The 26,470-nt window shown below is 42.0% G+C and overlaps 1 protein-coding gene across 2 annotated transcripts in view; it reads left to right on the plus strand.

Annotated features, from left to right (window-relative positions):
- clmn (calmin) overlaps positions 1-26,470 on the plus strand; it is a 45,983-nt gene that overhangs the window by 10,212 nt on the left and 9,301 nt on the right. For both annotated transcript variants that reach the window (XM_022750447.1, XM_022750448.1), the window contains exons 2-8: positions 17,965-18,026; positions 21,369-21,464; positions 21,577-21,660; positions 21,743-21,835; positions 23,691-23,887; positions 25,638-25,831; positions 26,368-26,450. In XM_022750447.1, the coding sequence (XP_022606168.1) occupies positions 17,965-18,026; positions 21,369-21,464; positions 21,577-21,660; positions 21,743-21,835; positions 23,691-23,887; positions 25,638-25,831; positions 26,368-26,450 (809 nt within the window). The remainder of the gene's footprint in view (positions 1-17,964; positions 18,027-21,368; positions 21,465-21,576; positions 21,661-21,742; positions 21,836-23,690; positions 23,888-25,637; positions 25,832-26,367; positions 26,451-26,470) is intronic.

Consider the following 26,470-nt stretch of genomic DNA (forward strand, 5'->3'; position numbering starts at 1 on the left):
TCGGCACAGGTTTTTCTAGCATTTTAGATTAGCGGCCAGTTGCATATGCTGTAAATCACTGCGTCGCGAGTCAGTGAGCGAGATACACACAAGGGGGAGAGACGAGACGAGAGACAGTAGTCCTAGCTGGAGAAATAAGACACCTCTCCAAAGCTCCATTATGTAGTCATTACAGTCTCTATTTTCATTGAAATGAGAAAAAAACACTTAATTATTACAGAACTTATTATTAACAATCCCGTCAGTCGATCTGCAATATGTTGCTGCACACATTAAAGGACCTGGACTCTGCTCTGGCCCTGTTCTGTAGACAGTCCAGATTCCAGTACCTCCACCTCTTCGCCAATGATGGAAATGCTGTTTAACATAGTCCTGGTCCTAATGAAGTACAAAACTGTCTCCTTGGCGACCCACCAGGTCTCTGGCATAATTATTCTGATGATATAATGGTCAAATTGGCCGGTTATAACGACCTATTTAGAATTATGATTAGGTAACAAACCCATTACATCATCACTTAGAAACACACTGCCACCCCCACCTCTTAAAAAAGTGCACTGTCATTTCTTCCTCCACTGTGTAAATCAGATGGTTTCATGCAAAGTAGAGTTTTCTTTCACGTTCACACTTTGCATGCCATCTTCATTTGCGTAGATAAAGCAGCTGCAGCTTCTCTCTGGGTTTGTTTTTGTGCGACATGAGTCTGTGAGAAGTTCAGCTCCAGCTGCCTCAGCAGAGGACTGTCTCCACAGGCTGAGGTGAAAACAAAAGGAGCCCATTGACTTGTTTGATAACAGCAGTTTGTAATTCATGAAGCATCTTTGATGATGTATTTCTCACCGTCTGTTTCATGTAATAACTAAAAGCTACAGTATAATCCTCATTCAGCCACAGACATGGTTTTAATTTCAGCTTTAATTTGAACTTTTTGGTTAAAGTAGGCACAAGTGTACACAGACTATGATAATGGATGAGGAGTCTGCAACAGCTGTTTTATTAGTAGCCACGCTAACGGTGGTCGGTCTGTCAGTTCGCCACTTTGGCCCACACTGAAATATCTCAACAACTCACTGGATGGATTGCTATCAACATTCATTTTCCCCAGATGATGAATCCTAATCATGTTGGTGATCCTCTGACTTTTCCTCTAGCGCCATCATCAGGTCAAAATTAAATCATTTGCTTTAGGACAAAATTCCTGCAAAACTAATGACATTATTCTGTACTTTATGTGGGGAATCCAAATTAACAGATGTTAGCATGCTAATGCACTAAACCAAGACTGAACAAACATTAATAACAAACGTACCTGCTCTACAGTCTATTCAAGTGTCTGTAAGTGGGTTTGCAAAGACCAGGTGAAATGAATGGAAGCCAACAGACGTGGGAAACTAAAAACACAAACACCAAGCTGCAGAGCTGTTGTAATCTCAGGAAAACATTCAGACTCTGGATTAAAGTTCCTCTCCAGACATATTTCTGTAAAAATCTTCTGCTATGATTAATATTTTGTTTAACATGGTTTTCACACAAAAAATGGAAGCTCATCTCCTCTTACTTCCTGATTGAGAAACCTGGATCCGGCCTTGAGCCCCGCCCACCACCTGCTGGCTCCAGGTGGACAGGTGAAAGTAGTATCAAGAGTATCAAGATGGTTAGAGGAGGAAACATCAGAGAGACTCAGCCACAGTCAGACCCAGACTCAGAGGAAGAGTCTGAGACCAGAACCAGAGACTAGCAGACATACCAGAATGGTTAGCATAGTTAGCATCTTTTATTTGTTTATGTTGTTTGTTAGCTTGTAACTGGCAGTGGCTGACAGTGTTAGCGGTTGTGCTAATGCTAACTCTATCTCTCTGTACTGACAAGGTTTCAGGTGTATTTAGTCCCACCCCCCATCCCCACAAGTTGACAGGATTGGTTCCTATGAAACCCCAAATCTTTTTTTTTATGAGACTGTCATTGTTTCACTGCAGTTCAAGGTGGAAACACTCAGTCATGGTGTTGACTGATTATTTCACTCATCATATGTCTTGTATTATATAAAAAACATTATATAAAAACATCATATGGATGTTAACAAGGTTAAACTGGATTTTCATTGGAGGGAGGGGGTCTTTAATATTTTATAACAGCGAGTGATGAACTGAAAGTGAAGTATGAGATACTTTTCTCAGTGTAGGTGTGTTGAAGTGTGGGCTGATGGGCCACATGATGAACAAGCAGATGATGAGTAAGCACCTGGTTTCTGTAGAGGAGGTGATGAGAGATCAGTGATGTCACCCACCTGGAGCAGACTGTCCAAGAAACATGATCTCACAGCAGATCTTCAGCTCAGCTAAAAACACTGAGACATGGTCTGTCTCTGTGCTGCAGTGACTGGGTGGTTGGATGACACACCCATGAGAGCATTGTGTTGATAAAATGTACACAAAGGACACAGAGGCCATTTCAGCCTCCTGCAGGTGGACTGCTCTGATGATGCAGCGCAGGGAGCACATCTGTCACATTACATAACTTTGGAAAACAACTGGAAGCTCTTACCTGCTTTTGCTTTTCATCTGGGTTCCACAGCGGCTGGATTTCATTTATGTCCTAACTGAATGCAGAGTACGACAAAGTAGGACACTGTATATGAAACATACACACTTAAATTATGTGTAAACATGAGGGAGAGCTGAGCAGAGCTGGAGAAGCTCCAAATCAAATACTACAGCAGCTGTAGCCTGAAGTACTAAGCAGGTTATCAACTGGATCAGCTAACTCTGGGTTTTCTTATCTGAGATGTTAATTATAAGCAACATCGTCAGAACCGTGAGTAAAGTACTTCATATGATATGAGAAGAAACTCTGAGCTGATACCTGACATCCAAAAGTGATATTCAGCAAGGTTAATTTCCAATTATTAAAGTCAGGCTAAAGATATAAAAAGTAAATAAATAGAGGAATTATTATTATGTTTTTTACTGAATGAGTATTTCTGCACTTTTTTGCTGCTTTTAGGATGATGACTCAGTTTTTCCACTGATCTGATTGGTCAGTAGTTTGGCTGTTGACAGGGTTTGATCTGATCCTCAAAAGTTAGGAGTTCAGGATCAGTTACCATGGTGATTTACCATGGTAAGAAGTGACTCACTGTCGTTGGATTGAAAACCTAGAGTTTAACTCATCCGCAAAGATGTTCAGTATAGTTACAACATATATGTATGTATACAGTGTGTGTGCGTGCGTGTGTGTGTGTGTGTGTGTGTGTCTCTATGTGTGTGTGTGTGTCTCTGTGTGTGTGTATTAATAACATACGTATGATATGTATTAAAGTTTAACTGGGGGAATGTGACTCCTGAAATTAACCCAACATCACAATCAATCTTTAGTCGAGCACAAATCTGATTACAGATAAATTTAATTTCCTTCTGTCATTGAGTTACTCACAGGCGCCATTCGTCAATTCAAACAGTGAAAGTGATAGATAAGAAAGTGAAGCCACTATTTTACTGTTTTGTTCACTGATCTCTGCTAATAAGAAGGAGAGAGAGAGAGAGAGAGAGAGAGAGAGGGGAAAGTTCAAAGATGCAGTAGGTTTGTCGGGGTTGAAGCATTTGTCACATTCAGTGGCTGATTTTTTTCAGTCTTAACACATATGTAAGTTTTTCTGTTGTTGGAGTCAGTGGATTCAGACATACATTCCTCTGACGTAGTGCAGCGTTAACTCACTGCCTTTACCAAACAGTTCCCTGTTAACCAGCTGCATCAGAGAGAAGTCTAAGAAGTGCTTCTCTTGTAAAAACCAATTCCATTTCCTCCTCTAAAAATACCTCATCTCTTTTTAAAAGGTCACTGGTTATATTGTGAGATAAACCTCCACCGCTGTGTGATGTAATCCTGCGGGTCGGCTCAGTCTTTGTCTCCAGTCTGTGTTTGGTCTGGAAGGCAGGAAGGTTTTTATGAGGTGCGCCGCCGGACCGGAGAAATGGTCCAGAACTAACGTGCACACTGAAGCAGAGCTGCTTTCAAAGGGTTAACAGCAGCAGCGATGGCAGAGAGCCGCGCGCCTCACTGCAGTGTTTCTAAGAGACGAGCTCTCAGGTTGACCTGTGGCCCGCGGGGGCGTTCACTGAGCAGGTATAAGAGCTACAGAAAAACACACACCCACCAGGGATTGCTTTTCAATTTACCAGTGATTCAGCCCCCTGATGTTTCCCCTCGCGGTCAAAAAAGTTGAAAACTGGTGAAAACCCTTTTTCTTTTTTTTTTTAGCCAAATCCATCCTCCTTTGGGACCTCATGGCTTTGGTTTTTGGTTGAGCTTATTAGTTAAATTGTACCCAGGAGCCTCTGGGAAGCTGCTGGTTTGTATGATCTGCTGGAATGTGGAAGATGTTTGGTACGTGTGTAAGTGTTGTTCTGGGTTCTCAGCTGAGTGATCTGATGATTAAAATGCATCATAACTTTGTGTTGTCTGTTAGGTGTGCTGCGTCTGCAGGTAGAAGGAGCTCCGGGGAAATTCATCAGGCTTATGTCACACTTCACACAAGTTTATTTTATTTGCTTTCAACTATAGATTAGTTGAAACTCATAGAGAGTTTTCTATCTGATTACCAGAGGAAATGTAACCTGTGATGATTTGATTGTCTACATTTTTCTGTTTTCGCTGAAGATGATGAAACTGTTTTTGGACACACTGGACACAAATGGCATCTAATCCTTGAACCTCTGAGTGGGTGTTTCCCACAGCATCTGGTGAGTCACAGCTGAGAGCTGGTGTTGCTAGGAGATGTGCTGTCGTGGTACACTGACTAGAGAATATCTGACTGTACATTATATGACCACGTCTTTTTTCTCTTTTGTTAAAATAACCCTGGGCCATACGTGGGCCACATGCGTGTGTTCTTCTGACCCAGTATACACCCTGTTCCATGGCCTGTATACAGCATGTTTGTCAGATGCTACTTCCACATCTGAACCAATTCTGGCACACACACAGAAAATCTTCCAGCTGCCAGCCAACACTGGATAACAGGGATAACAGCTGGAATTTGCCCAGGTGTGGGCCAGACTCGGGCCGAGGACCCAGGCTTATCTTAGGCCAGAAGTTTCATCTTTCCCTTTACAACACTTAACATTTGGGAGGACCCATCATGCAGGTTTAGATTGTGTTCCAGTCAGAAAGTGGAAGTTAGTTAGCCTAGCTTGCCAATGTTAACACTGATTACTAGACATTACTAGACATTTCTTTTACTTCATGTTATATCAACACCTGCTGACTCACTAACAGCTCCTTTACACCCTGGACTTGGTTTGTTTTGTAATTCAAATCACAGAGAACGTATGGAGTCATGCTACCAGTCAAATTACACTACCGACATTCTCAGTTGCGACCAAAAATCTGTTTGTCCTGCAGTAATGTGCGATTTGCATTTAGCAAAAATTCATTTTAATTCCATGTTAATTTCCACCTGGACTTTAAAATCATCATCTCAGCACAGAAGAGAAAATGGCTATTGATTACCTCATGTTCTGTGGAAAATACCTGACTTGGTATGTTGTTATTTGAAATCTCTATTTAGCCATAAAACTGCAGCAACTCACTTTGTCATAGGCCTGAGCTTTCAGAGTTGGCTGTTTTTGGGGTCATATCCTGTTGTGGTTTTTTCCTCTTGAGGTTAAACCTTTATTCTCTTGGAATAGGACATCTGCATTTTCAAGCATTTTTATATCATAAGGGTCCAACAAATCCTCCAACCTAAACAACCGTTGAATTTCTCAACTCTTACAACCCACAAGAAACGTACTGGACCTTTGGTGCTATGGTTACATTAATAAACATGGGTAAAAGAAACGATGAGAAACGGGACAGCTGTCTCCTGTGTCCAAGTCCTGTGTTTTGTCGACCCATCCATCCACCCTGACCTCCTCCCTACACAGACTTTGTCGCTCTCTGTACAGTCCCACTTCCTTCTTTGCTCCTGTAATAATTACTATGGTTGCAAGACATTGCATAATAATACAACGTAACTATGGGTTGATATAAGCTGTTAAGGGCCACCCATAGACTGTAAATAAAGTTGGACGTAGCCTCTGTGACGTCACCCACAGGTTTCCTGAGGAGCGGGTTTGAATCTCAGAGTGAGCTGCTCCACTGTTGGGTTCTTGGCAGTGTCTGACTCCGCCTCTTACTCCCAGCTAATCCAAAAATGGGCAAAGAGGTGGAGCCAAGACTTTGGTGCATGCCGGTTTAATAACCGTGACAAGCATACCTGTATGTTCTCATTAGCATCGTTAGACCAGCTGGGTATCTTGCTCGAAGGTAACCCAAGGCTAAACTATTGGCTAGCTGATTAGCTAGTGAACAAACTAAGCTAACAACCCAGGTATGGTGAGCACATGTGTATATATATATATTTGACAGCGTTTCAGTACAGCCATGCTAAAGTCATACACTTATCAGTATTAAATTATTGTCTCATCAAACTTACTGTGACACTCTGCTGTACCTGTAGGTTTTTCCTAATGTAGAATTCTTAGCTTGTTTGCGCAGATCTCATTTAGTCCTTTAGTCAAGGTAACGTTCCTCGGTGCAAAGAAACACTTAGTCTGTAGATTGTTATTTGAAGTATTTACCATCCTGTTCAATGACACGCTTTTAAAACGGTGATTGACATTCCAGGTTCCAGTGCTGACAGCGTGCTAATGATGCAGTGTGTGGAGAAGCACTAGCCTCAGGCCGTTGACCAGTGATAACACAAACATGCTGACTGGATCACAGGGAGAGATCATGTTCCCGCTGCGCAGCAGTAGATGATTCAGAGGAAGGTAGATTGTAATTACACTGTGTAATTACACTCAGCTGGAGAAACATCCTCCTCTGAGACATAACTGATACGCACCGGTCCAGCTCCAGATGGCACACCTCTCAGGTGTTCGGACCGAAAACAGCTCAGTGTTCAAGAAACACAAGGTGCTGCGTTGATGTGGGCGAGACGATGAGGGAAGATCCAGAGAGTTCAGTTTGACCAATAGATGCACAAAAAAAAAAACTTTCTGGCACTTTTATTTCATAGGCAAAAACACTGAAGAGTAAGTGATGCTGTGGGTAACTGTTGCTGATATTAGCATTCACTACCAACAGGAATATTTAAAGTTTGATAATCTTCTTCAGGTGGGAGGAGATTCAGTAGTTGGATATTATAACTAAATGTGAGACTGTCAGTATGATATTGTAAAATTAAAAAAATTATTATTATTATCAAAATAATCTGAGGGGCCAGATATTATTGCTGACAGGCCAGCTTTGGCCCAGTTTTTATAATACCTGATGGAAACTATAGCCAATACAATTAAAGTGAGTTTTAAAAAAACAAACAAAAAAAATGTTCCTTTGACACATTTACCAGGAGAGTGAATGTGAGTCCTGAACGTCACTGGGACACTGTGGACGTTTCATACCTGCTCATTATCCAGCACAAAAATAACACAGAGCAGAAAAACCTCCTCAGTCTGCGTTTCTGCCTCTTGTGTTTATTTTCCCCTGTTGCACCGTGACTTATTAACCCTTTCCAACAGATAAGCTTGATCAGTAACCTGAGCAGCACAGATGCTGATTGGTCCACGTCTTGTTTTTCAGTTTTCATTCCATCCAATCATTTGTAGATGTTAACCACTAAAATAATTTCTGTACAGCTTTATTAGTTTATAGACGTCTTTTAACAGGTGAACGTGATGTTAATCAGGTGACAACATCAGTGATCACTATGATAACTATTATATTAGGCCCATCGTTAATACTTGGGAGAACAATTTTCAAGAGTCAAACACCTTGTTCATTTTCTTTCTCTGTGCGATTTGAATAAAGTTCTGTGAGATTCAGTTTCTATTTCATTCTCACCTTTGTTTCTGTGGTCATAATTATTTCATATTCATGTGACAGGTTGTCCTGAAACAATATCACTTACCTTTGTATTACAGGGTTGATGTTATACTATTATTATTACATGAGGAGACCAGGAGAACCAAGAAGAGTAAAACATGGCTAAGACCTGGGCATGTTAATAATTAATGTAGTGTTGTTAAGAATAGTTCAATAAATATATATTGCTACCTGATAAATAGAAGGATTCAAATAGACCCAGTGATCAGTGATTCATATCGTCCAGTACTTCCAATGATGGGCCTCAGAACTCCTGATCGAGCACCTTTTTAATGATCACACACAAAAAAAACAACCTGATCAAACTATGAACAGTGAAAAGTGAGTATTTTCTTATTCCTGTAGCTGAACACTGGTGAGTGAGGGAGATGAGGAAACAGACTGCATATGTGACTGTAAATGATTGATTAACTCTCCTGAACCTCTGAAGCCTTTGTGATGTGTCAGTGTTTCTGTCTCATCACTGCTCCGCTCTTCTATAAAGTGCAGGGCTTCCTGAGTCAGGTTATATAATCCTCCGCTGTCAGATCAACCATCTGTTCTCGACGTGTCGCTCACTCTGTCTGCTCTGAATTTTGCTGCGCAGAAAGATTCATGAAAACTACTGATCAAAAAGTTGGTATGGACAGTCATGGTCCCCAGAGGATGATACGCAGCTCTCACACCAGACGTTTGGTGAAACTGAGTCAGTTTTACCAGTTTCCATTCGGGCTGTGCAATATGGCCACAAAAATATTTAATTATATATTTATTTTTTCAAGTTGTGAGTCGACGACTCACAGCTTGAAAAAAAAAAAAAAATTGCCAAATTAAAACATGATTGATGCATCTTATTTTTTAGGACTGAGAAAGTTGTGCAAAAATTGTGTTATTCCTGTGTGGACTGCAGCTGTGGTTCCAAACCTGTGGGCCAGGGCCTCCTGGTGGGCTGCAAAGGTATTGCAAGTGGGCTGACAAATCATTGCAAAACAACAATTTTGGTGAAAAAATTTAATAATATAAAAAAAGATAAAAAATATAAGTACTGTTTGGTCTCTGTATAGTTATTGGGTTGGATGTGGGCCACTAGCATTTTTTTATATTTTCGAATGGGATATGAGTTGGAAGAGATTGAGAACGACGGGACTACAGCGTGTCCAGATTATTTGGATCCAGTTATTGATCAGACTCTTCTGAGCTGCGACTGTTCCCTAATTCACCTGTGCCTGTTGATTGTGTTTGGACGAGACACCAGTCTGATATTCCCACACAGACGGCTAGCTAGCATTAGCTATCCAGCTAGGGACAGACTGAACACAGCAGAGTCGGACACTGTTTCGTCATTTTAACCATTGTAACCAGAGGTAACACCAACAGGTTATTATGACCCATAGTTGCGTTTTGTTGCTAGGCAACATCTAGTGGTCGTAGTAATGATGACAGGAGCAAAGGGAAAAGTGCGGTGACGTAGTATAAAGAGAGACAAAGTCCAGGTCAGGAGGAGGTTGTGGTGGATGGATGAATATGACACAGGAGAGCAGTGTTCCATTCCCATGTGGAAGTGGCAGTTTATGTTGTTTCTATTATCCATTACCATTTGACAAAGTTAACCATGTTGTTTTTATTGTAACCATGACAACAAAGATCATGTAATGTTGAGGAAGTACTTATTTTAACCCAAATCACAATCTTTTCGTAAACCTAAAGAGAAACGCACACCTGCGTCTGAGAAACACAAGTCTGAGATACACAGATCTGAGATACACAGATCTGAGATACACAGATCTGAGAAACACAGATCTGAGAAACACAGGTCTGAGATACACAGGTCTGAGATACACAGGTCTGGGATACACAGGTCTGAGGGACTCACAGGTCTGGGATACACAGGTCTGAGATACACAGGTCTGAGATACACAGGTCTGGGATACACAGGTCTGAGATACACAGGTCTGAGATACACAGGTCTGAGGGACACAGGTCTGAGGGACTCACAGGTCTGAGGGACTCACAGGTCTGAGATACACAGTTCTACAACTGTGACACCAAACAGGTAGGAGTCTCAGAGACCAGAGGAGATGGGGCCTCTCTGTGAACTCTGCAGTTATGTAACTCCTCTGGATGGTGCTGCACTGCAGTCTGAAGGGAAGCCCCTGTAATAGCTGCGAGATGAATATTTCAATAAAAGAGCTCTCCTTTTATTTTTTTTCACATGCACTCGGGCTGCATTCAGACATGAACTGAACAGTGGTACTCAGTCTGATTGTGACATACAGTGGCACATAGGAACTCAAACACAACACTAACCCGACTCATTAGAGTTTCTAGGGGAACATCTTCCTCTCGGTGTCTGTCGTCTCTTGACGCTGCGTTCAAAGTGAATGTGGGATTTTGCGGAGGTGGTTCCAGAACATCTGCTGTTTTTATCAGGGGGAGAGAAGAAGTCGCCTTCTTGGCTGTAACTGGCACTACTCAGAGCTGGTTCACCCTCAGCACTGATGTGGTAAGAAAAGGTGTCCTCTACTCTCCATGTCATTTTATTCAACACTGGACTGAAAGCAGAAGTAAAAAAAAAAGCTATTCTCATGTAATACAGGCTGATAAAGGTAAAGACCTTGTATGTGTCTAAAGCAATGCTTCTCAAAATCTTTCACATTAAGGACCCTAAACTGACACAAATTAGACCACAGACCCCCATCTGGTAAGACCCTTGCTTTTAGATGTTTTACGACAGAAAGTGTTTAAAACCGATGAACCAAAATAGTCGTACATTCCGTCATTGTGTTACTTATGGATGGAATTATAGTGAAAATAATATATGCCTTCAATGTTGTTGCATTGCAGGCACATAATAAATGATTCCCCTTGGTCTGGAGGACCCCTAAGAACCCTCTCAAGTACCCCTGGGGGTCCCCGGACTCCACTTTGAGAACTACTGGTCTACTTGGTTAACAAATTGAGAAAAATAACAGTTTGTAACTACTCTGTATGGTAGATGAATAAGTCTGAAACTAAGGGAACTATATGCTTTGAAGTTTGCAGTGACGCCTGTGGGTAATCCAGTCTCCCTCCAAACCACAACCCCTGTGCCAATGTGTTTGAGGATTCGTGTCTGTTAATAAACTGGATCCAGTAGCAGAGAAATGTCTGCTATAAAGAGCTGGGGTGGGCAAAAACATCTCAGTCATTATTGTGCCAATAAACCCCTGTCCTAAAGTCTTGAACTGTGGGTGGTAACTCCGGCAGACCGCTGGTTGGTGTAATATTTACTGGGTGTATAGTGGTTACCATAGCTGCCATTGTGTTCACCCTGCAGTTGTCTGTCTTTGTGTGTGTGTGTGTGTGTGTGTGTGTGTTTGTGAATGGTTCTGATTCTGCCTCTGCAGCAGGCAGTGAGGAGGCTCAGGTGTCCAGGCCCTTCACCTGCTCGTCCGTGCACACGACTGTGAGATGTGAGGGACTCTTTGTTTTGCTGGTAATGTTTGTTGAAAGAGCTGTAGTGAATAAAATGCACGCCGTGTGGTCACCACTATCTCCGTCAGAATGGTTGACCTATTTTATGGATCATAGGAGTACGAAAAAAATAATAAATCTATAAAACATTAAGAAAATAAATGTCGAAATAAAAGCAGGAATAAATAAGTAAATAAAAATGTGGAAATATAAAGAAAAATAAAAGAATTAAAAAAAAATGCTTTTGCCTCATTGCTTTTGCTTTTCCTTGAAGCACCAAGCTGTGGGTAAGTCTGCATCTACTTCCTGCTGTCCACACTAAAAAGAAAAAAAGTGTGCAGGTACACTACTCAGCCTGGACAGGAAAGCAGGCTCAGTTGAATGACAGCTTGGCCCTTCAAAAAAAAAGCAAAAGCAACAAGTAAAAACAAAAGTAATAGGGAAAAACAAATGCAATAGGGGAAAAATAAAGGCAAAAGGTAAAAGCATTTTTTTAATTTTTATATATTTCCCTTTATATTTCAACATTTTTAAATTTACTTATTTATTCCTGTTTCTATTTCCATATGTATTTTCTTATTCTTTTACAGATTTATTCTTTTATATGGCACTCCTATGACTCCATAGTTTTTGTGGAGTTGAGCCATAAAGCAAAGACACACTGACGCCACACATCGCAACAAAAAAAAAAAAATCCCTCTTTGCCCGTCAAGCTAATTGCCACTTAATTATATTTGCCTCCTTCTGTACCCTCCCCTCCACCTCTGTGCTGAGAGAAATGCAATAAAACACATCATTCAGGTTCCAGTCAAAAGGCGGCTGCACTCAGCTGGTCCTCTGTGTTTGCATGGCAAGCAAATGAAATCAACCCGAGCTCTCAGAGAAGTCAGACACGTCTTATCTTAGACAAACTAAACTCAGACATGAAGGAACAACAGGTAAAGAATAACATCCCATGTTTGCTCACTGAGCATGAATCACTCTTTACTCAGTGTTAAATTCCCACAGATTTGTTTGGTCTCAAACAGGAAATGTGTGTTGAACATGTTTCATGTTGGAGCCCCTTCAGACAGTCGCCTGTATGATGATGCTGCTGGTCTGGAGGCGCCTGTGTCTCGAGTGTGTCATTTGAGAAAGCTTAGAGCAGTGGAGATTATGAAACCGTGATGTGCGTTGTGTTCACACACATGCTGGGGGTTAAGGTCGGACATATGTTGGTTACCACGCAGACTGTCCCCAGTGAGAAATATGGCACAGTACAGGTGACTATACTGGGGTGAAGTCTGACTGTCCTTCGGTGGCTCAGCCAAAGTCCAGACTAATACCCCAGAGAACATCTGTTCAGAGACCTGAAGATGACAGTTCACAGACACTTAATCTGACAGAGCCTGAGAGGATCTGTCAGGAAGAATGAGATAAATTGCACAAATCCAGGTGAGCAAAGGTTGAAGACTACAACTGCTGCCAAAAGAGCTTCTACAAAGTCCTGAATGAAAGGTCCATATACTATAAAGGCAGATGTCCATGTGTCGTTTGATTATAAAGCAGGTCTAGGTTCTATATTAATACTGTGAAAGTATCAAATCTATGGGGCTAAAACAGTGACAGTAAAATGTTAACATCAAAAATAAATTTGGCATTAAAAATACAAAGCCTCAGTTCATAGAGAAATGCACACAGCCTGTATTCAGAAACTGAGCCTTAAAACCAGCCGTCAGGACTTCTGGAACTTTGTGATGTCACAACAAAGCAGCTGCTCTCAGCCACCACCCAAGCCCCGCCCACCTTGACCCACCATCCAACCTTGCAGGATTTGGTTTCTCTGAGTGTTTACCTGAAATCTGCTATAATTTTATTTGATCACTCTGAAAACAGTCAGCCAATCAGAGGAGAGGCTCAGAGCCTCCTCTCTAAGGTTCTAAATACTTTGTAAATAAGAGATTTCAGTTTTTGATTTTTTATAAATTTGTAATATATACGTATATATATATATATATATATATATATATATATATATATGTATATTTATACCCTGTCATTATGGATTATTGAGAGTAGATTGATGCAAAAAGGATTTAGGGCTGAACAAAAAAAAATCATGCGGTTATTTTGACATGAGTCATGATTATAGTGGGAATGGTAATTTTTTCATCTCACTTTCACTGGAAAAAAATCTAAAAATGATGATGTGATTTTTGTCGGGTCTTGTACCAAACAAACGCGTGTCTTTATACCTGGAGGATATGATTTATAGGCCGGGGGCGTCTCTGTAGCACCACAATGCTTCATTTATTTTACCTTCATCAAAAGAATTTGCAGCTCCTGCAGTTTGGATGTTGCACTTGGCTACACTGAGATGTCAGTAATATTTCAGATTAATCGTTCAGTTCTAGTTTTATCCATTTGCCATTAAATTTGAAGTGAGCAGAAAGTGAAGAGTCTGAATACTTTCCGAACACCCTGTACACAAAGCACCGAACTAATGAGGTTGTACACACAGAGGTCACACAGAGGTCTCATTAGGACTCTAGCATGAATGCTTCCTGTTTGACTGCAGTGATGATCACAGACTCATTACAAATACACATGATGATTAATGGCCACTTTATAAGCAGTTACTTAATTAGTCACAGAGGGGAAACACACAGTCAGACTTGTGTAATAAAGCCAGCCATAACTTTAAAAGAAGCCCATTATGTGCAGTAAGAGTAATGCCATCAGCTGATGTAATGTTTCCAGGTGTGTTATCCACAGCGGAGCTCGCAGCTCTGGTGGAGGACGACTGCTGAGCGCACGGCGTCTATGGCAAACAGCAGCTTCAGTGTGTTTGACGCTTTTATGACGGATGAGGTCACAGTGTCCGTACGAGCTCACGTACCTCAGCGTGTCTTCATGAATGGACTACATTATAAACTGTGGTGATTTATTTCATGCAAGTGGCTGAGAGAGAGAGCAGTCTTTTTACGTAGTCACCGGGTTGGCTGCCTGCTCCGGTCTCACAGAGCGGATGCTGTTAGTCCTCCCGCAGCTTCTTTCACACTGTGCTGTTGGGTTTTTCCTTTACGCAAACAATAATAATAATTTATATAGCACTTTAACAAAGTTACAAAGTGCTTCATAGAAAAATAAAACCAGATAAAAGGTCAGAGAGCCTGAGCATAGTAAAAGAGTACAGCAGCATAAATACAAACATCATATATCAACATTTTCGCTAAGTGATCTGACAGTAAGTGAAGAGAGGCAATAAGATATGTAAAAACAATCATTTGGGATAAAACAATATGAATAAAACACGTATCAGACATTACCAAAGGCTAAGAGAAACAAATGTGTTTTAAGAAGAGATTTAAAAGAAGTTAAAGAGTTACAGCGTCTGATTTCAGTCTGGAGAGAGTCCCAGAGTGTCGGGGCTCTAATAGCGAACGGCTGGTCACCGTTAGTCTCAAACCCTGACCTTGGGGTGACCAGCACGCTTCATTCTACAGACCTCAATTCTTGGTCGGACACATGTCAACAAATCAGAGATGTAATTTGGGGAAAAGCCATTTTCAAGGCTTCAAAGTCAGCAATAAAAGTTTCAATTCCACTCTGAAATCTCAACAGGGAGCCAGTGTAGGGAGGCCAGCACTGGAGTAATATGATTGTACCTGTTTGTTATGAGCTGCAGACGGTGGATGGAGGCCTGGCTGATACCTGATACCTGAATAAAGTGCTTCACAATAATCACGCCGAGAGTACATAAATGCATGTACGTCTTTTTGTAGGTCAGTGGTTGATAGAAATGATCCTGAGCTGGTAAAAACAGGACTGAACCACATGTTTGACTTGATTATTGAAACGTAGGTTAGCTTCAAATATCACCCGGAGACTGATGTAGTTAGAGAGGTCACCAAGACAAAGCAGGACGCATCCCAGCAAAACACAGCATACACTGCAGGACCTGAACTGAGCCCTGCAGAGACCGGCTTCTACTGGTTCTCAGGACTCTAACCCTGGACCAGCACTGCGGTCAGTGAATAGCCTGTGCTCATTAAATATATTAAATTCAATTTGATTGTTATTCGTAGGAGAAACAGTATAGTCTCTAATGGTACGCATCTAAACATAAAGTAATTATGATTTTGAGATACTTCTACAGTACTTGAGTAGCTACTTAGTACTTCTACTCCACCAGATTTCAGGCTGATATTGTACATTTTACTGCACTACATTAATCTGGCAGCTGCTTGTAGTCATTACATTTCTGGTTGAGTCCCAGAGAGGTGACGTTCTCTGATATAGCATTAAAAGAAAAGAGAAATCATTAGTCTGTTTTGTGCTCTGGCCTGTTCAAGCTTGTATTAATGGAACTAAAGCCAACAGGATTTTCCCTTTTATGTTGTTTCATCATTGTTCTTTGAGCAGCCTTTTCATTTCTTCCTCCTTTTCCCTCAGGCTTCGTCTCTCACTTCTCCTCCATCATCTCCTCTTCTTGTCATCCCCTTTCTGTTTTCTCTCCTCCCTCCCTTCTCTGCCACCTCCCTGTGTCTGCTGTGACAAAGATTCATGCATTAAAGCCTCAGCTACGCCTCCTGAATACCAACCCAACTCCAGCATTCTCTGAGAACAGAGGAGCAAATTCTCTGTGTTTGAGGCATTTCCCTGTGACTCAGGACAGACCGACGGGGCACAGTGACAAATGAGTGGCTCAGGACTCCAACCTGGAAGCCCCCCTCACCCCCCACCCCCCCCACAGAGAGCAATATTTCCTCCTCTACCTGTGTTTTTTTTTTTTACTGTCTTTCCCATCAGGCCTCAGTAACACGGTCGTGATTCCACTGGAGGAGGAAACGATCAATATCATTACAGCAGACAGAGTTAGCCCCCACTGCCTCCAGTGAGCCATACTGGACATAAAGATGAATAACAGCTGACATTGCTACCATGGTAACCCCTCCAGTGCTCCTCCCACCCTCTCTGTAGTTGCCATCCCCCCCCTGTATGTCTGCTGTGTGCACTGTGGTGCAGCAGAGTCAGTCCGGACTGAGCATACTTCAGTCAACAGTGAACATGCTGCAGCCCCCCTCCTTTATTTTTGACCTGTCATTATTATACCTGTTGGTATGATTCAAAACTGGTTTAACAGCCTCGTTCTAGACCGAGACCAGACAGGCCTCTGACAGTGGGTCTGGACTGGTCCCTCCTCTGTCCATGTTGGACATGCTCAAACTGTCCCTGTGCCATTCTTTCCTTTTTTGATGCAAACCTTTTGTCTTAAATTCACACCATCATCATCATCATCAACATCCAATTCACCCAAATACTTTTTTTAAAATGTGAATTTTTGCACTTTATATTCATGACATGCTCTATGTAAAAAGACTATTAATGTTCCAAACTCACAATTTTCTCAATGACGCAATCATCAAGGTCTGAAGTATTATCTGACGGAGTTTGAGGATGATCCTGCCATGAGTAAATCAAATTGTAAAACATGATATTTCCTGTTGCCACTCAGTGGCGCTATGAGTATAACTGAATATTGGCATGTAGATGTGTTCAGGCCGGCACTTCGGTCAAACAAATAAAGTTTGGGGCACTTTGGACAACATGTGTTTGAGTTTATAACAACTTCCTTTTTCATGGCAGAATCGCAAAAATTGCCACGGGCCGGCCGTCCAACGAAAAGTTTTCACAATAAAGCGAGCCATTTTGCCACACCCATGGGTGAGACCCATAAAACATGTACATTTACACCAGGCCTTGAAACGTGGGCAAAATTTTGGAGCATGTTTAGGCCCTGAAAAAGCCAATTCATTTTTATGCACCAGGAAAATCCACACTAACCAAACGCACCCTTGCTGTTCGGGCCCTAAATCTGTTCTATACGCTGTTAGGAAGGGCGATAAAATCAGTGTCAAGATATTGATAAGAGCACTTTTCCAAAATGCTGTCATACTATTAGAATTACCGTGGAGTCATTTGTCAGTTACCAAGGTGTTTTTGGATCAGAGCTCCTCTCAGTGTGTGGGCATCCACTGACATCTCAGTCAGGTGGAAATTTGCTTCACATAGTTTGAACAGTGCAGGACAAATATTTGCTCTTTTTTCACTTCACGAGTTCGTCCTGATGGACACTGACACTTGACCTTTGTCTACAGTCTTGTTTTAAAACAGAAATAACTTGAGTAGAAAAGAAGGGAGGGATGCTTCACTGTGCTGTACTGCTCCCAGCCAGCCCCCCCTGCTTTTGGCCACACCATGAGTTCATTTTGCCAAGTGGATTGAGGCGCACTGTGCACGCTGTAGTGTAAGAGGAGTAAGTGGAAACACCTGTGAGGGTGTACAGGGTGTACTTTCCTAAAAATACCTAAACGGTGTTGTGAGATTTCTTTTTTTTTTCTTTAATTATCCTCCAAATCTAATCGTTGATGTTTGAGACTGGTTTATTCTGTCACAATGTTTAATCTCAGATAGGAGTATGAAAGAGTGTGTGTGTGTGTGTGTGTGTGTGTGTGTGTGTGTGTGTGTGTGTCTGTCTTTGTGAAGAGGTGGTTTATTCGACTGATCAGTGCTCAGCTTCCTGTTGACCACAGTGTTTCTTCTTCTTCTCTCTCTGTGTTGCAGTTGAAAGAGAGGTGGTTCAGAAGAGGACCTTCACCCGATGGATGAACCTACACCTAGAAAAGGTTTGTTGACGCCTTCATGAAACACACAGAGAGGAGGAACAGTAACCGTGGTCTCCACACTCCAGTTATTACAGAGCTGCTGCTTCCTGAGCCTCCATTCACTGCCCGGGTGCAACAAGACAATTTCTTTTATTGGCCTCTCCATCCCACCCCACTCCTGCCCCAGCACAGGGTAGCTCCATCATGAAACCCCCAACCCCCTCCTCAGTGTACGGGTTTGACACTGCAGCTGAGACGTGATGGAGGTCACGTAACTACAGTTGCACCCTCTCTAAATTATACATGTGGTTGTGTGGAGCTGCATTAAAGTTTCATACACTGTAAAGAGTTCATCTGAGAGAAGAGTGGTGATGTCACAGGTCCACACCGCACAGCTAGCTGCTGCTGTGTGTAAACAATGAGAGCCCCGTCAGTGAATGGGACTAGAAACTAGTGATGTATGGAGGCCCAAAGGGATCACACAATACACCTGTTCCTCAACACAGCGCGTCACTCTCGTACTTGGGAGACCCCTGTTCTAAACCCAAGTCCTGTTCTAAACAGGAGTCCCACACCTGGGATTAAAAGTTTTACTGTTCTTGTTCCTGCTTCCTGGGCAGCTTTACAGGATTAGTTGAAAACAGAATCATTATTTTTTATCTATTAATCTAATTTTCTGGTTTAGTACATTAATTGTTTTCTATATAAAATTTCCGAAAATAGCGAAAAATGACTGAATTGAGCAGCTAATTGAGTCTTTTAAATGAATTTCACCTCTGCTGGAAAGTTAACTAGATCAGTCAACTACATTGATCTCCTATGTGCAGAGTGCAAATTGTGCACTGACAATCGGGGGGGGGGGGGGGGTTCGGTGAAATGAGTTTTACACATGTTACAACCCTTACAGTATCTTACTTGTTTAACTAAAGCTTTCAAATAAATGTAGTTGTGTAGAAAGTACAATATTTCCTCTCTCACCACATTTGGCTGACCAATGGTGGAAATATGATCACTCAGTCACTCAGTCAGTCATATTTGCCATTATATGGCTGGCTGTGCTGTTGTAGTCCAGCCAAAAAGGTGAAACACTATCTAAACCACCACAGACACACAAAAGACAATTAACATGAAACAATAAACTCTATATTGATCTGAAAACGTATCTCTATAACAACTAATCATCCATTGTCTCACTGCTAATGACTGAGCACCGGTGTTTGCTAACATTAGACCATATATGACATTTATGATGACTAATTCAGAAACTCAGAGGGTAGGACAGTTAAGTGTATTAAAGAAGCTTAGTTAGAGTTAGCCCATACCCATAATTCGAACCCTGTCTATGTGGAATCTACCTGCAACTTGTCAAGCTTTATGTCAGACACTGATAGGCCACTGTGAAATTGTGAAACAAATGAAAGTACTGCTGTAGTTCCCATACACCTGAGCTTCAGACCCACAGAACTCCTGCAGAGACTCACTGATACTCTGAGTTTCTGTTTTCCCTCCTCAGCCAGGAGGGAGTTTGATCAAGTCTGCTGTTTTCTCTCACACAATGAGCCTCTTCTCTTACTCTCTGTTTGGCCCTGCATCAAATCTCTGACCCAATAACAGACAATCATACATTTGTCTTCTGTCATCTTGGAAAGTTACAGACACTGAACCCCTCACCCCCCCCTCCCCGACGTCACCCTCCTGCCACCGTTCAGACAAGCTCACAAATGCCTGAGTTAGTATTGACTTGTGATAACAGGCAGTGCACGCTGTGGCTGACTGACGACTGATGTTTAGAGATAAATCTGCAGTTTGCGCTGCCGTCATCAGCTGGATGTTTCAGTTTCACTCCATTTTCACAATATGAACGTCTCCATATATATTTTTACTGGAAGTGTGCAGCAGTTGGTGTCTGCTGATTTCCTTTAACAGACGTGGCCAGAGGCATCATGTTTTCAGGTTGTTCACGCTCCATACTCGTGAACGTGATATTTATAATATTATATTGTTTCAAGAAATTATCTAATTATCTAATATATATATTAGATAATTTCTTCAAAATTTGGTACAAATGTTCACTTGTCACACCTTTCTGACAAAGGTCAAAGCAAAAATGGGGAAAATGCTCTGGTTTATTTTCATTTGCATAGAGCTGAGCCCAGAATGGAGCAACGGTGTCCCTGCAAAATAGTGTCTGTAGGGGGAAATATTTACATATTTCCTGCAACTTGACTGGTTGGTGGAGGGATACAACCGTCAGGAGGTGATTCTAGCTCTGCTGATTGGAGGAGTCACACCAGGATTTAAAACAGTATTTCAATAGAATCACAGTTGTTTCCCTGCACTCACTGATGTGAAGTGAATCCAAGTGAAGTTTTTGGCATGACCGCAATTGATATTGACTGATGATATTTCCACCACTGGTCAGCAGAGTGCCGAGCCTCAGTCTACTGAGCCGCTCTGGTTTCCCGGCTGCTCGGGAACTGCAGGGAAGAGGAAGAACACTTCCAATACACTGAGCCTCGCTTCTATTACAGCAAATAAACTACTTTTATTCCATGTATCATTATTATTAAAGGAGGCAGAAGAATAACTAAACATAAGACTCACTGAGCAGAGAGAGCAGGAGAGAGGGAGGGGGAGAGAGAAGTCATCGGTAACGAGGCTTCGTACTGACGACTATGACCAACTCTACATATCAAACAGAGGGAGTTAGACATAAAGACCTGCCTCTTACAAAAGTCTGTTACGTTCTGGAGTTGAAGTAAATAAAGACTAAACTATCCAGACGGAGGCTGTGCTCTGTGTGAGAGATATTGTGCCTCGGGCCCCGATGGTTCACCTGGTGGAGCACGAGACATTTGGGCTTAGTTCTTCCTGAGTGGTAGAGGCAGACAACCATGAGGGGTAATTCTAGTTTGTATATGCATGAACTGCAGTAATATCTGGGCCTCATTTATGCACATATGCATCTTGGGTTTTTATTGTCTACTCCCCTGAAGCTGTTTGGTTTCCTTTTAAAAAAAAAAAAAAAAAAAACACCAGATGAAAAAGACTTGTGAACTTTGGCAGTTCAGTTATAACAAAGACGGTTTATCTGAAACACATGGATGTGTCGTGTTTAGAAGCTACGAGCTCTCTTACCCACACAAACCATTCAAACTGATCAGGGATTAGTTTATTAACATCTGGCTTTTATGCAGTTGGACTTGAGTCCGTCTCTGATGCTTCTTGGCTGCATTTACACTCACATCTTTTAATATTCAATAAACATCTGAAGACTTAGACAATACATCTGGTATCCTGTTTTATATTCTTACCTCTCTCCTCTCCACTCATGCTTCCCTCTTTCTTTCTCTTCATCCTCAGTGTGACCCACCCATCGAGGTCCAGGACCTTTTCCGGGACATCCAGGATGGACGCATCCTCATGGCCCTGCTGGAGGAGCTCTCTGGCTGCAAGCTGGTCAGACTCTTTGCACTTTGTTTCCACACAACTGCAGCTCTCATGACAATATTGACAGTAGCAGTATTTATCTCATTTAATTATAAGTTTCTCATTCTACATCATCTTCCAGCTTCATGGATTCAAGAAGTCCTCCCATCGTATTTTCAGACTCAACAACATCGCCAAGGTCCTATCCTTCCTGGAGGAGAGAAACGTGAGTAACAAAGTCACTCAGCTGCTGCGCTGCTCGATGATTGGCTGCACTGTTCTCACATGTGCATTGCGTGTGTCCTCAGGTGAAGCTGGTCAGTATCGATGCGGCTGATGTTGCCGATGGAAACTCCTCCATCATCCTGGGTCTCATCTGGAACATCATTCTCTTCTTCCAGGTAAATCTCATTTCCTCTGCCACATCCTCTTACTTTAAAACCCCTTCACCCCCTCTCCTCTGCGCTCTGAGTTTCCACCTTCCCTCCCTTTCCTCTGCCTCTCTTTTCACTTAGAACGAGGTCAAGTGTAAGAATAAAGTGTCTGCTTCACGGCCTGTGCACTTTCCATTCATAAAGGCCCGTCAAAGTGCAGCTCGCTGGGTAGTTTATGTAACCCACACTGTGGTTCACTGCCTTGGACAGACAGCATGAGGAAACACTGTCCTCTCAGTCCGCTGTCTGAAGCTGAGAACACTGCCAGCTCTCAGCTGGGATGAATGGTTATCATCAGAAAGATGTACTGAGTTTTTACAGAGCCAACAGCCAACTACAGAATCCTGTATTTTCCTCTCTCATTATGTCTCACACTTGGCAAACTTACTGCAGGTCTTGCAGAGAGAATACCTTGGTTAAAGATATTAATATGAAAACTAAAAAGCTAAAAGCTAAAAATGCTTATTATTATCCTACACTGTAAATATGTCAGTTGAATAAATGTGTCTGTGAAAGCTTTCCTTGCAAAAGGAGTGATGGAGCAAAAGGAGTTTTTAAAAAAAAAAAAAAAAAAAGATCTCCATCCAGACGACATTTTAGCTCCATATCAGAAACAATCTCTGTCCATACTAACACACCTGAAACCACATACATACATGACCAACCACACTGGGCATGTGCGAGCCAGTGTAAATGGGGAGCAGATTGTCTACTCTGGCTCTGAACAAGCTCTCTACAGTCTGAGAAAATAACCCCTGAAGGTGTCAAACTTGACTACAAGACCTTGTGCATGTTAACACACAACATCTGTGTCTTTACACACCAAGTGAGTCCTGACATCATTTATAATTTTACTGGGAGCAAACACTTTTCCTGTGATTTAAGGGGGAAAATGGCTTCTTCTGTTCTTCCTGTGATGCTTCTTTCTTTATAACAGAAGGTAAAGGAAAAGAATTCATCCATCTGTAGTGGTCGATCTCATGTCCACAGCAAGGCAACAGTCATGTGACAGGCAGGTGCCTCAGTTCCACCAGGAACCTGAACAAATGCAACACCCATATGACCGCAGGGTCTGCATGGGCCAGCCCTTACATTCAAAGAGGGTGGGGCTAGCAGCTCCAGCCAATGGCATGGAGGAAACAATCAACATGGTATAATACACACACACACACACACACACACACACACACACACACAGAGCAGATGTAGGTTTTGAGGCTGGTTCTAACAACATTAGTAGCATAATGGGAAATATGAAATCGAGGTTGAACTATGTCAGGGACCAGTGACGTCCCGCCAGGACAAGCAAGGCAAGCGGTGTTTGACCAGCTAAAGCTAAAAATACACAACAATTAGAACAATACTGAAGTGGAAGTGATATCTGTCCTTACATCTGATCTCAGAACAGCATTCTGTCTCATAAAGGATCCTGCTTTCAGCCTACTTTTCACAGGCTGAGCAGAACTGACCATGACGAGTAAACTGATCTTTACGTGTAAAAAAAAAAAAAGATGAAGCTCTCCTTTAATTTCATCTCTAAGGTTTCAGAAGAGATTCAGCACTGGACAGACTCTGAGTGTTTTCAGAGCTTTGAGTCTGTTGAAATGTTTGCATCATGTGTCATGGATGCAGTGGTAAGCATGATGTAATAAATCTTGGTGACTGAGCCTTTTACCTGTCTGTTGTCTTTTCTCAGAGCTGTGGACCAGAGCAGATTCTGGTTAATACCTTCAAAAGTTTTTGAGAGATGATTTTTATAATTAATATTCAGCAAAATGTTTGCTCAGGTGAACCAGTAATCCAACTTTCTGTCTCTCTCCAGATTAAGGAGCTGACCGGGAACATCAGGAGCCAGTTCCCGTCCTGCTCCAGCCTGTCGTCCATCCCCACCAGCTCCGACTCTGACGCGTCCCACTGCAGCACGCCGTCAGACGAGAGACAGTCGGCGTCCACAGCCATGAGAGAACACGGCAAGGCCATTAAGAAGCTGCTGCAGTGGGTACAGAAACGAACACGCAAGTGAGTGTGGTCTGTCATTTTCAGTTAAAATTGTTTGATTAAATCTTAGAAGTCTGAACAAATGTGACAATCTCTTAGTTTTCAGTTTTTGTTCTACTGAATATACTGTATATTAAATAGGGAGATGCTGACTCACTTGGCACAGCAACAACAACTTCATTAATTATTTAAACCTTCTGATGTGGCATTGTGATCTTACGGTAGCCTTATTTACCTTTATGCTTTCTGCAGAGCAGTTTCACTATCTGCTTCTGGCAGTGTGTGGGGGTATAGACCTATATATTTGGGTTGTTGTATCACTGTCTTTTTTAGACTCCACAATGCTTCATCAAGGTGACCTTGTTTTGCCCCTCAAATTAATTTTAAAGGTGGAGTAATCAACTCTGGAGAAAGATTGTGGATATTTGAACTCAATAGCAAAACAAATACACTAGTCCCTTCAGTGCACCTTCAGAAGCTCCACCCCCTCAGAATCACGGCCACACATTGCCCAGGCAATGACGGTGGCTGAATCCAGAGCATCTTATACGGCAAGGAAGTGGATACTGTCTCATGGCTGAAGCTAAACAAACCTTATAACTGGAGAGAGTCAGTTGTTTAGATTGTGTTTCCAAAACTACACTGACAGAAGAGAGGACCATAGGTTTGTAGCTAAACTAACAAGGAGGTAAAGTTACCAGGCATAGCATTTTCAAATTAATAATTAGACCAAATAAATTCACTGTGCTAACAAACTTGTGTTTTTAGATTTTGGTGGCTATAAAACCTTTTGCATGTTCTACAGACAAATACCACACGATACAGAGCAAACGACAAGATGACAAACTGTGACTACATCCGATGCTGCTAAGCTAACATGCAGAGAGGATTAGACAGTTTCCCAGAGTTTCCCCACCTGCTTGCTAACTAACTAACCAGTTGGGGTTAGCTATCACAAACTTTAACTAACAGGACAAAACAATAGGCTACTGACCTATTGGCAAAGCTAACGTTACCCACCTGTCGAGCAGGAACAGAGCAACCTCCGTATCCTTCTTCATACCTTTCAAGTCTTAAACATTTCTTCACCATAGCCGAACTGGCTGTCAGGAAAAATCCCAGTGAGCCAGTGGATCATCAAAATATCCATCAAAATTTTTAATAGTTCTTACTGACCCAGTCAGTCTCTGCCTGCCCTGTCTGTGTGCTTGTCATTCGGGGGGTGGGCTGTTCCCAGCAGATAAGTCCAGGGCTGAATTTCTTTCCCAGTCTCCGACACTGTAAAGCCTCTCCGATGTTAACTTGATTGTAGCACTTCTTTTTCAGTTTTTGTTCTTCTGACCTTCTCGTCTTTGGCAGTTTTTTGGCCAAATCTCCTTCTTGATATGTCGTCGGTCTCTCATTAGCAGTCCCAAGCAATCCCATTCAACACTCCATATGGAATAGTGTTGTGTGTCTCGGTCCAAGCCGCTTTGTTTATTTCCCATTTAAAGAGGCAGGACTGTGTAGGAATATAGGTTCTTCTTTCAGCACACACACAGACAGCTAGTGAACTATGAGGACATATTCACTGAAACTGACAAAAAGTGTATGAGATTAGAATCACTGTCACATCCCTAGTGGTATCTATTCATTTAGATAGTTAGATTCAATTTGAGATATCTGTCTCAGCACTGGAGGTGAATGGAATTTAGACTTACCAGAGACAGTGCCATTCTTACTCTGGACAGTAAAGAAATAGTTCCTTTGAAAATTGTATGTCTCATTATAGGTATGGTGTAGCAGTTCAGGACTTTGGGAAGAGCTGGACAAGTGGACTGGCCTTCCTGGCTGTCATCAAGTCCATTGACTCGAGCCTGGTAGACATGAGGAAGGCCCTGCTGAGGAGTGCCAGGGAGAATCTGGAGGATGCCTTCAGGATAGCCCACTACAGCCTTGGTATCCCACGCCTCCTGGAGCCTGAGGGTAACAAGAAAATAAATCTTTTTAAATATTAACCTAATCTGGTTACTTTCCGCATTAAACCATGATTTTTTTTAAAAGGAGAGTGTCTGATGATAAATGTAGTTTCCAGATGTTTCTCTTTCCTATAGTCTTTCACTATGAGGGGAAAAAAATTAAGCAAAACCCATTTTTATGTTGGCTTCTCTGACATTAGACAACTTCCGTGGAAAAAGGTAAAGCAGGATGTGCATTTGATATCTTTCTCTGTGCTGATGTACTCTTTCTGTTAATGTGACAGAATTAAGATCAGACTTGTGCAGTATTAGAAGTGTTACAGAAATGAAACAGGTCTAACCCAGTGAGATTACTGTCATGACTTTTACAGAAGAGGGACTCCTGGTTTTACTCAGACATGAGACCTACATGTCAAATTTCCAGCACATTTGCGTAATAAAGTGCAAGTCTGAACAGGTCTTATTACTCTTAGGAGAAAGCTTTATTGACATGGAGACTTTTATGTAAAATGCCAGTATGATGATTGTTCTTTATTTTCCCAGATGTGACTATCAACCCACCAGATGAACAATCCATCATGACATATGTGTCACAGTTCTTGGAGCACTTCCCTGGTATAGAGGAGGTAAGAGTTCTGGCTTACAG

This window comes from Seriola dumerili, unplaced genomic scaffold, assembly GCF_002260705.1.
Source record: "Seriola dumerili isolate Sdu_G_001 unplaced genomic scaffold, Sdu_1.0 BDQW01000149.1, whole genome shotgun sequence".
Classification (NCBI taxonomy): Eukaryota; Metazoa; Chordata; class Actinopteri; order Carangiformes; family Carangidae; genus Seriola; species Seriola dumerili.